The following is an 11147-nucleotide window of genomic DNA, read 5'->3' on the forward strand; positions in this document are numbered from 1 at the left end:
GGTTGCTTCTATGATTCTATGTTACAATGTAGATGATAAAAAGGTGATAGTGTGGGAGACAGTTCCTTAATATTATTTCAATGATTCAGAACTTAGGTCTCATTCAATTGTTAGAAAGAGCTACTACTGTTACTGCATACAAGAGTAGCTATTACTTTTTGGGAAGAAAATTACAGGTTCAAATCAGGAAACCTGTGATAAAGTTATTGATCTTATTTTTAAGAGTTCAGTTTACATAATAATGACAACCTCAGTCCTTAAAAACTATTACTCAACTGCAAAAGTCGATAACACCTTCCCAGTTTTTAATAGATACATTGGGCCTTGCTATTTAATGACATGTTTCCAAAAAGTCCCATTGGCACTACATTTCTGGGGTGTAACATCCCCATTGCTTGGGGTTTTCTCTCTGCCCTGCAGCTGCCCTAAAGCAGTCAGTGCTTTGGTGAAAGAAATCACTTTTCCTCCTTTGTCGGGAAAAAAATTGGGGGAGTGGAAACTAGGGCACGAGATGACAGCACATCTTGCTGCAGTCACTGGCCACAGAAATGTAAATGCATGCTTTTGCCAGAAAAGTTGCCTGCACGAGGCCAAATAGAGATAATTTTGCTACAGTAGGAAGAAACAGATGGATCACAGTACTCAAATGTCACGTCTTTGGCGTGGTCAGAGCAGCCATTTCACCAAGTAGGAAATTAGCCTTTGATGAGTGAAGTGAGTAGATTTTAAAAACAAATGAAATGAAAGGAAGCAGAAATCTAGATTTATCATTAACCCCAGCCACACTATACCAACCAGTGATCTCCCATAAGGGACTACTGAAGGTTCTCACCCAAGGTGACTGCTGTAGAAAACAAACTATGTAAGTCATAGAATCATGGAATCATGATCCTGAATCAACCTTCAAGATCAGCAAGTCCAACCCTACCATGGTTACTAGACCATGGCACTAAGTGCCACATCCAGTCTCATCTTAAAAACCTCCAGGGACGGTGAATCCACCACCTCCCTGGGCAGCACATTCCAATGCCTGAGCACTCTCTCCATAAAAAATCTCTTCTTCATATCTAACCTAACCCTCCCCTGGCAGAGCTTGAGTCTGTGCCCTCTTGTCCTGCTGCTGGTTGCCTGGGAAAAGAGACCAACCCCCACCTGACCCCAACCTTCTGTCAGGGAGTTGCAGAGGGTGAGAAGGTCTCCCCTGAGCCTCCTCTTCTCCAGGCTGAACACCCCCAGCTCCCTCAGCCTCTCCTCATGGCACTTGTGCTCCAGTCCCTTCACCAGCCTCGTTGCTCTTCTCTGGACCTGCTCCAGCACCTCAATTTCCCTCCTGAACTGAGGGGCCCAGAACTGCACACAGTCTTGGGAGAGAATCTTCAGTGACCCCCTCTGGGCCTGCAGCCCACTGCCATACTCTGCCTTTTTAGCAAAAGCATATGATAATAGCAAAAAGTAAAAGCTCATCTAGGGAGAAGCTGTAGGAATACTGCAAATCAATGACATAGCAGTACTGTCCTCACCTGTCATTAAGCACATTCACTTTGTTTATGGATCCTCTACACAAGAGAGAAGCCTTTACTCTCACCCAAAGCATCAGTCTGTATAGAAAATGCAAATCCTCTTAAGCTTCTGTTACCACAAACTGACTCTTCAGCAGATTTTTGTGCCTTTGCAAGAGAACTCTGAGGTGTAAGTGTCACTAACCTGAATCTCAGTTGACACTGTCGTTAGACAAGCTTATCTCACTAATAGTGCACATGATACCCATTGGCTTCCAGCAGCCTTTGGAAAAGGAGTAGGAATTTACTTCTGACAGTGTCATTCACCAGGAAACACTCTCAGTTTTCTCCAGAGCTGTGCTTTAGCTGTTCAGGTTTCTAAGTTTGTCAAGTAACAGTACATCTTGGTCCAGCCTGGCAGTTTCCCCTGTTTAGGGAGACCAGGACAGCTAGACCAGACAGCTGAGAAGTGAAGGGTTGGAAATGTATAAAAAGAATTTTCACAACTTAAAACCTTTATTTAAACTTACAACCTTGAACTCCATTCACACTGCAAACCCCCTTTGTTCAATATCTTGGTTTTTGTCTCTGCAGATAACCTGAGAGTTGGAGCTGTTGTGGAGAACACTCAGAATGGGAGGCAAAATCACTTATCTCCTCCTGCTGGTGGGAGCAGTCGTGACTGCCCAATGCCAGGTAAGAGGCTAATGCATCAAATCATTCTCTTGCCAGCCTCCTGTGTTTTCAGCAGCAGTTTACCATCAACTCCAGGTTGCCTGCAACAGGCAGAATCAGAATTTGCTTAGCTCACTAGAAATCAGAGGAACGAAAACATTTCAAAGCTGTCTAAGCTGGGATTTCCAGTAATGTGTTATCCTGGCTGGTTTCCATTTTGGCCTTCTTCAAGTCTTCTTAGTGTATCAGTTCACTGCCACCTTTCACTGTTAGTAAGAGTTTCATTGTAACCACCCCTTAGTTTTCTTTCTATGGTCCTCACCTTCATCATTACTCTCACAGCTCCACATCTGTAGTTCCCTTGTCCCCTCAATTTAAGCCTCACACTGCACAGCTTAAGTAAATCCTACACAATTCTGGAATGTTTAGTCTCTTTCTCAAAAACTTCCTCTCTCATCCTTCCTCCTTCTCTTTATGTTCTCTCTGCTGTGGCCTGATATAAGAAGCTTTTTTAATTAGTTTCTCCATAAAACTTTATCCAAAATATTTCATCTAATTGGCTTCAGGAGACATATCTCAAAGGTTATCAAGCTACAAAGTCTTATAGGGAAACTGCATGTTAATGAGCAAAAATAACTCCTTGTTCAATTTACTTTGGAAATTATTTGCTTGAACCTCCTTCAAATAGCAAAAAGCTGACAAACTTTAGTGCAATGCCCCAAGAGCACATTATGGTGCAGTGTGAGTACAGCACATCCCAAGCTCTCATCACTCAGGTGACAAGCAACCACCTGGTGATCTGTGGCGACTCAGTGATTTGCAATTCGGAGTACACATACTGAGGTACTAGAGGCACTTTTCACTGTCCTGTCTGACAAGAAGGGCAAACAGTTCCTGACTCATATGACCCCAGGAAGAAGACTGACTCTCATTGTCTCTGTTTCTTTAAGAGAGCAGCTCCTCACAGAATGAACCTTCTTTGCTTGCAGGGCTTACGTGTGCGTTCCAAACGGGGAGCCAGATCTAGAGGTAAGCCAGGCAAACAGAACCCTGTTACTTGGACTGTTATGAACACAGGAGGGGAAAGCACATGATGCTGAAGGAACAGAGCCTGAAAGCTGTTTGTCATGGTTATCTGGATGAGGGATTCAAAAGGCAAAATTTCAAACCATTAATACCATCTACAACTCAAAGAACAAAGTTTTCCTCTCCCTCTGCTCTTCAAAGAAAAAGAGGCTGGTCAATAGTGGAATAGTACATCTGGCAGCACAGCAGTTGCAGACATGGGACAGTTGTGGTCTGAGAAGGAAAAAGGGCAGCCCGTTAGACAGATGCTCCCATCACGGATACTTTTCTCCCAGAAACAGAAGGGAGTCCTGTTGCTCAGCCAGGTCTTTTCCCTGAATCTCTAAAAGAGTATTTCCTTTCTCCAATTGCAGCCATTTGCAAAGACAATTCATCTGGAGAAATTTACCAGCACAGGGGAACCTGGTTGAGGCTTTCAGGGAGCAGAATAGAATACTGTAGGTGTGACACTGGTCGGAGTCGCTGCCACACTGTGCCTGTTAGAGGTGAGTATGACAAAGAGAAAGGAAATGGTGAGGGATGAGACATTGTCCATCAAATTGTCCTAAAGAAGAACTCCACTGTCAGGGCCAGAGTTATCACACAGAAAATTTGGCTTGAAATAGAATAGGATAGAAGTGGAAATACTGATATATAAAGACTCAGGCAGGGCTAAGTGGGAGTGGGCAAGGGGCTGAGGAAGTCTCCTAGTAGTGTATGTGGAAAGAATGGAACAAAGGAAGAATGTAAGCACTACACAGAGGCTGTAAGCACATGGCAATAACAGGTCGGTAAGGAAAAATAGAACAGGCTAAAAGAGACTGGCAGGAGAGGAATGATGTGTATACATTGCCAGCTTCTTGCTTCTGTGCAATCTAACAGTATTTCCTGGCTTTTGCTTATTCCACAGCCTGCAATAGAAATAAATGCTACAATGGAGGCCAATGTTCACAGGCATATTATTCCCCACAACTCTTCATCTGCCAGTGCCATCAGGGTTTCTCAGGGAAGCAGTGTGAAATAGGTGAGTATACCACATCAATTACTGTGAACAGTGCTGTTGACTTTAGCTGGGCAGTGCAGAAGGATGAGGTACCCAGAAGCTCCTGCTGTATACTAAGCTCTCTATTAAGTTGCCTCTTTTTATTCTAAAGCTAACCCTACAAAGAACCTTTAAGAACACCTGCGCTGTTCTTAATAAAACTCTACATTTTGTAGCCAAAGACTTAAAGTCTGCCTGGCAAAGCGTTTTCACTGACTGCACAAGACATTTGAGAGCCAAGTTTAAACAGAATGCAGACTGGGGAAGCAGAGTTGGAATGCTGTCCTTACAGAAACATTTTGTTCCCTTTTGTTCAGATACCAAAGTTAAATGCTACAAAGACACTGGAGCGGCATACAGGGGTACCTGGAGCATGACAGAGAGTGGAACTGAATGTTTGAATTGGAATAGCAATAGGTTGATGGACCAGAGGTACAGCGGCCAAAGAGAGGATGCTGCTGAGTTGGGATTGGGCAATCACAACTATTGCAGGTGAGAAGCTGCTGCCACACAGGTCAGAGCCACAGGAATCAGCCCATTCTAAGAGCTTGGATCAGAAGAATGCCTGTTTGCTTAGTCTGACACCAAGCAGAGGACACTGCATAGGTGCAAATACAACACAGCCCATGAGCTGCAATTGCAACTTCTGTAAACATATATGAACTTCAGATCTATCTAGACTGGATGCTGATGACAGACTACAAAATGCAGACATCTCTCACCCCATAGTCCCTCCCTTGTCCCTTCTCAGTTCCTAAAGGTCCATTTGTAAGCCAGTTTCCTGCAGCTCCAGGTGCTGGTCAAAGCCCTACAAATATAGTGCCTCCTGCATTTGAACTAAGATGCACAAACATGCTGTCCATCTCATCTTCACCTCCATGTACTCCACAATTTTATAATAAAAATAGGAATCCAAACAACTTCAGATGGTTCAGTCCATGTCTTCACTGCAGAGCAGGATTCAGTTACTGAACTAGATTGCAGACATGGGACTATTGACAATAGCTTTATAATGATGCATAATATTGTAACTCTTGCAGAAACCCAGATGAGGATTCCAGACCTTGGTGCTATGTCTATAAAGGGGGAAGGTACACCTGGGAACACTGCAGTGTGCCCTCCTGTTCAAAAGGTGAATGCAGGGGGACAGGGAATGGACTTTGGATTTTCCATTATTCACTGTATACATAAGGGTTCTCTGTAAACTTTTGCTATTTCTGTAGCCTGAAAAGTCGAGACTCTCCTGTTAAGTCATATTTAAGCTTTTCATATGTATGACACCAAGAGACTGAGATATGTATAGCTAATATGTAGATGCCTTGACGGAAGTCACAGTTAGGAACAACTGACAGGTTCACATCCACTGGTTCATGTGCAGTTTTCTTATTGAAGTTAGGAACAACAACTGCAAATTTGGAAGAGGTACAGATTACCGAGGCAGCCACAGTGTTACCAGTTCTGGAGCTACCTGTTTGAAGTGGAATTCTGTAATCCTTATCAATAAGATTTATACTGCTTGGAGAAGAGATGCTTACCAGCTGGACCTTGGTAGTCACAATTTCTGCAGGTATGTAGTCGGTTATAGAATAAAAAACTAATCCCACCAAACTGTCTTGTGGTACTCTTAAGGTAGGGCTCTAGTCTCTTACATGGATTGTTAAAGCCCAGGAAGTACATTACTGCTGGGAATGAAGCTCACTGACACCTATAATTTTATTCTGCCTGACCTATAAATGCTGCTCTTACATCAAACTCCATAAATGCAAACTCCATGTGCCCTTAGGGCCCTCTGTATCTCAAACAGAATCCACTCAGGTCACAGTCTGCCACCTTTAGGTCTCTGCAAACTCCATGCAGATCTGCTAATACAAATATCTCTTCTCTTTCCTGTGCTGCAGGAATCCTGACAATGACAGCAAGCCCTGGTGCCATGTCCTGAAAGGAAATCAGCTCACATGGGAGTACTGCAAAGTGCCTACTTGCTGTAAGGATACTAGGACTCCTGATTCTTATCTTTCTTTGAGGCATTACTGTCCTGCATGTTATCTGTATTGAGCTCAAACCTCTTGAGAGAGGGAAAAAACCCAACCAAACAAAAGCAGCAGCTTTTTGGAGTAGAAAGAGATTCTGTAGCTCCACTCTCACAGTAGTGCCTCTTTTTCTGCCAGAAGGGAAGATTGCAGAAACAGAGGACAGGAAAGGCAGGGTTTCCTTACTGTATTTTTTAAATCAGAATACAAGTCTCCTAGGAAACAGGAATGAGTCAGATAATAAACAGCTCGCAGTAGTCTGCCTCAACATGCACTGGTGACTAACAGGCTCTTAACCCAAACTCAAAGCAAGAGTGCCTGAACAAAAAAAACCTGTTTCTGGGTTTGTCATCCACAGCCACCTGTGGCATCCGGCAGCACAGAGTGCAGCAGTACAGGGTCCAAGGTGGCTCCTACACAGACATTGCAGCTCACCCATGGCAAGCTGCCATCTTCGTGAAGTATCGCCGAGCGCCTGGAGAGCGTTTCCTCTGTGGGGGAATTCTCATCAGTTCCTGCTGGGTTCTGTCAGCTGCTCACTGCTTTGAGGAAGGGTAAGTTGAGGATTCAGTACTACCTGTGCGGAAAACTATCTGGGAAATGGAAGCATGCAGTACAGCTTTACTGGAAGGGTGTAAGACTTGGGGAAAAAATGCTCCCTCTTTATCCCAGTAAGTCAATCTGCACTAAAGGTTATAGTTAATTGTGCTGAGCAATACAAAAAAGCATTTATTGGAGAAACAAGCAGCATGGCATTAAGACACAAGAGCAGAATATCAAATAGGTGAAGAGTGAAGTTGTCAATACACATGCAGAGCCAACTGAAACTTGAGAACAGCCAGGGGCTGGCAGAGGAGCTGTGCCATGGTGGCTGTAAGCAAATAGAAAAAGGAAGGCAGATAGCTCACTTGAGGTCAAACTGCCTGAGTAACAAAGTAGTAAAAGTGCTAAAATAAGAAAAGCATCTTCAAGGGAAGGGTCCACTCTAGTTAACACGGGAACAAAGAATTTTTTGTTCTTCAGCTTTAGTTCAGATGAGCTGAAGATTGTGCTGGGTAGGACTTCCCGAGCAGCTTCTGAGGAAAATGAACAAATATTTCAAGTGCAGAAATACACTGTGCATCGGCAATTTGACTCAGAAAATTTCGACAATGATATTGGTAAGAACTTTTCCAATCTCATGACCGGAAATGTGGTTGGATCATGTTTGTGTCTAAGGAAGTGGGGATTTTTCTTCCCTCTTCAGCTCTGCTGCAGTTGAACTCAGATGCAGAAGACTGTGCTGTCGAAACAGACACTGTCCGTGCTGCCTGTCTCCCCACACCAGAACTGCAGCTGCCTGACTGGTCTGAATGTGAGATCTCTGGCTATGGCAGAAATGAAGAATGTAAGTAGAAGGCACAGTGTCCAGAGCTTGAGTCTCCTGCACTCAAGGAATTCAAGCCTTTAGCATCACTCAATGTATAGTGTAGCATATTGGCTTACATGAGCACTACAAAATGTATGTATTAGTAGGATTTGACACAAAAACAAGTGTTGCTGGAAGTTTGATGTACCATACAGTTGTAGATAGTAGCATTATTCTACACATCACATTGACTATGCAGAAATTAGCAAAAAAAAAAAAGCTAAAGAAATAACAATCCCAGATATAAAGGCTGACTAAGTGGTTTTTAAAGTGAGCTATAACAAACAGGAATAAAACCTGTCTGAGAGTATACACAGGCTGACCTGTATGTAAAGCAAACAAAAAAAAACCCAACAACCCCAGCTCTTACTTCTACCTCTTCTGAAAAAAATAATTCTCTAACTTGTAAACTTTTTAAGACAGAGACTGTGAGGAATCTGTCATGCCAGACCTAGTCATAGTTTGAATTCATAGTTTTGGAACATAAGTGTGGCATAAAGTGTTTTTAAAATGCTTTTAAAGCTTGTCCTCAGCATTGCTTGCAGGGAGTACAGGATAACTTCTCTGAGAGTAAAAGGACACTGCAACTGTAATTCAAAGTTAGACTGAAAAACAACAATCCTGCCAACTTTCAGTTTTGTGCAATTGCAGCTCTACAGGAGAATAAAACAAATATCCAAAATACACAAACAAATCTCTTCCATTCCAACGTCAGTGTAAGTTCCTGTCCAGTTACTCAGTATTGTGTATGACAAGGCATCTGATTTTTGTGACTGCAAGTCTAATACTAAAAAGTTAGAATTCTGTTTCATACTGCTAGTCATTTCCATAGAAACTTCCTGTGACTTCGTTGATTGATGTAACTGTGCAAAGTTGAGTTATCCACACAAGAAACACGGCAGTTTTTAATTTGGCAGCTATAAAAACCTCTTCACCTTGCTGAAGGTTTCTGAACAAACAATATTCTCTCTCAACTAGATTCAAGCTGTTCTAACTTGCAAAGTGGAACTCCCAAGATATAAAAAAGATCCTTTGGCGAGGAGATATTAGTTTAGTCATGGAGCTGCTTCTGTTGACTCTCCCCTAAACTACAGAAACTGAACTGCAATGTCTTTTTAAACCTACATACACATGCACAGACATATATATGTTTATATTGTCATTTTTCTTCCAGTTTCTCCATTCTATTCAGAGCACCTGAAGGAAGGTCATGTCAGGCTATTCCCGGCCAGTCGGTGCACAGCACAGCACCTAGACAACAGGACTGTTACAGACAATATGTTGTGTGCAGGAGACACGAGGAACCTGGATGATGCCTGCAAGGTAAACCCAATTCTGCTCCCCTTTGCTTTTTCTTGTCTCTTTTCTTTTCTCTGTCATTGGTAGTCTGAACTAACCAAACAAAAAGCTTCAGAAAATAAAGTTATGCATTTGCCTACATGGCAGTTCTAGTAGACTTTTGTTGAACAGAACTGATGTCTCCTCTTTCTTTTTTCCCCTCATAGATGGGAAGGTAGGACACACTTAACCAAGCAAACCAGAGCAACACAGACTGAAAAATCCCAAATACAGGAAATACCACAAAACTGAACAGGAAAATCCACCCCAGCATTTCCTAGTATTTTCAGTTATGTGAGCATGCAAAACACTCAGCAGGAGGTTCTGTGAGAGAATGGGGGTGTCTCTCTACTGAAAAGTAGAGAAGAATAAGGACTGAAAGATGGTGCAGAACCAGCAGCTATGACATGAGGAAAAGGGAGGGCATGCATTCAATCCACATCCTTTCTGTTTAAACAGCTCTTCAATAATTTTGCTTTACTGTTACACACAGCAGTATAAAACCCATTGAACCTTCCTAGCTTGAGTGACAGCCTTCCTCTTTCTATTCTTACCAACATCTCACCTACATTTCATAAATGGGCACCATACAAAGTTAGGCACTTCAGTGTTACATTTTTTTGGGTCTTTTCCTGTGAGAGGAGCATGGAGGGAGCCTGGATGACAAGTGACTTACGTAAAAGTGCTGTTACTAACTACTCTTGATTTGTAAGCGTACTACATATGTTTCACTAAACAAGTGCACTGCTAAAGCCAGTGGTGGTGATGGTGAAACAACACAAAACCAACCAAACAACAACTAATCTGCTGCTTCTCTGCAGGGTGACTCTGGAGGGCCTCTGGTCTGTATGAAGGATGGTCGAATGTACCTAATTGGAATCATCAGCTGGGGAATAGGCTGTGGCCGCAGAGACATACCTGGTGTTTACACAAAAGTGAATCGTTATCTTGACTGGATTCAGAACACCATGAAACCCTGAGAAAGAAAGATGAACTCTTCACAGTCTTGTGGCCATGTCCTCACAGCTTCCTTCTGGGTGCTTTAAGGATGCTGACAGAGCTTCCTGTTTGTCCAGATGCTTATGACTTTCAGTACAAAAGGAAGACAAACTGTAATGCATGGGAAGGGCACATTCTAAAATTACTCTTCTTTCCTTATTACAGGTTATCAGAAGTTAATCTTTTCTCCCCAACATCCCCAAGTTTTCTCCTTGCATCAAATCACATGATTACAATGAAAAATTAATTTTGGCCTGAGAGAACAAACCAAGAGAGAACATCATGCCTGCCTCAAGCAGCTATGTTGTTTTGGGAATGGGTGTGAACTGAAGGCAAAGGGGACAGATCTAATTTCCTGAGAACTTCATCTCCCTCCTCACTTGGCTGCAAATTTGGAAGACATTCCAGTCAGAATTAAGCTCTGTCCTAATACCATTTGACTTTGCTTTCAGCTTGACCCCAATAGAAAGAACAAAGCCATAGGCATGGGCTGCTTATCTCCTGATCAATACACTACTTGGTTTTTCAGTTTGGAACTGATTAATCAACTGAGTCCGAGCTTACGTGCCCTGAGCAAATCCAGGATGGCATGCTCGTTAGGACATTGCATGCTTTTCCTCCTAGTAATGGAACAAGGAAAAATTTTAACACCAGCCTGATCTGCCATGGAATCAACACATACTGTTTGACTATTACATTTCTATGCATTATCATCTCATATGAAAGCAAAAGCTCTCTCCTTAGTGCAGCAGGGCAGAACAAAGGGCAAGTGTAAGACTAGAAGTTTTAAGTGCCTGCTAAATTGATATTCACCAGTAAAGTCCAAATCACATGTCTTTTGAAAGAATACAGGACAGGTACAACCAAGTCACCGTGAACAAGAATCTGAGTAATCATAGCATTTAGGGGTTGGAATGGACCTTACAGATCATCTAGTCCCAATCCTCTGCCATGGGCAGGGACACCTCCTCACTAGACCACGTTGTTCAAGACCTAATCCAGCCTGGCCTTGAACACCACCAGGGTCGGGGCAGTCACCACATCCCTGGGCAACCTGTGCCAGTGTCTCACTGCCCTTATAGGAAAAAACT

General features: G+C 42.8%; 1 protein-coding gene across 1 annotated transcript; it reads left to right on the forward strand.

Annotated features, from left to right (window-relative positions):
* The first annotated feature begins 2109 nt into the window (after positions 1 to 2109).
* Positions 2110 to 10060, forward strand: PLAT (plasminogen activator, tissue). Its single transcript, XM_009080013.1, has 13 exons — positions 2110 to 2195; positions 3164 to 3203; positions 3614 to 3745; positions 4150 to 4263; positions 4599 to 4773; positions 5322 to 5413; positions 5674 to 5848; positions 6180 to 6265; positions 6670 to 6865; positions 7335 to 7471; positions 7558 to 7698; positions 8894 to 9042; positions 9879 to 10060. Exons 1-13 carry the CDS (start codon positions 2133 to 2135, stop codon positions 10035 to 10037), a joined length of 1659 nt encoding a protein of 552 aa, XP_009078261.1. The 5' UTR covers positions 2110 to 2132; the 3' UTR covers positions 10038 to 10060.
* Positions 10061 to 11147: the final 1087 nt, after the last annotated feature.

This window comes from Acanthisitta chloris, unplaced genomic scaffold (genome assembly GCF_000695815.1).
Source record: "Acanthisitta chloris isolate BGI_N310 unplaced genomic scaffold, ASM69581v1 scaffold45638, whole genome shotgun sequence".
In the NCBI taxonomy this organism is placed as follows: Eukaryota; Metazoa; Chordata; class Aves; order Passeriformes; family Acanthisittidae; genus Acanthisitta; species Acanthisitta chloris.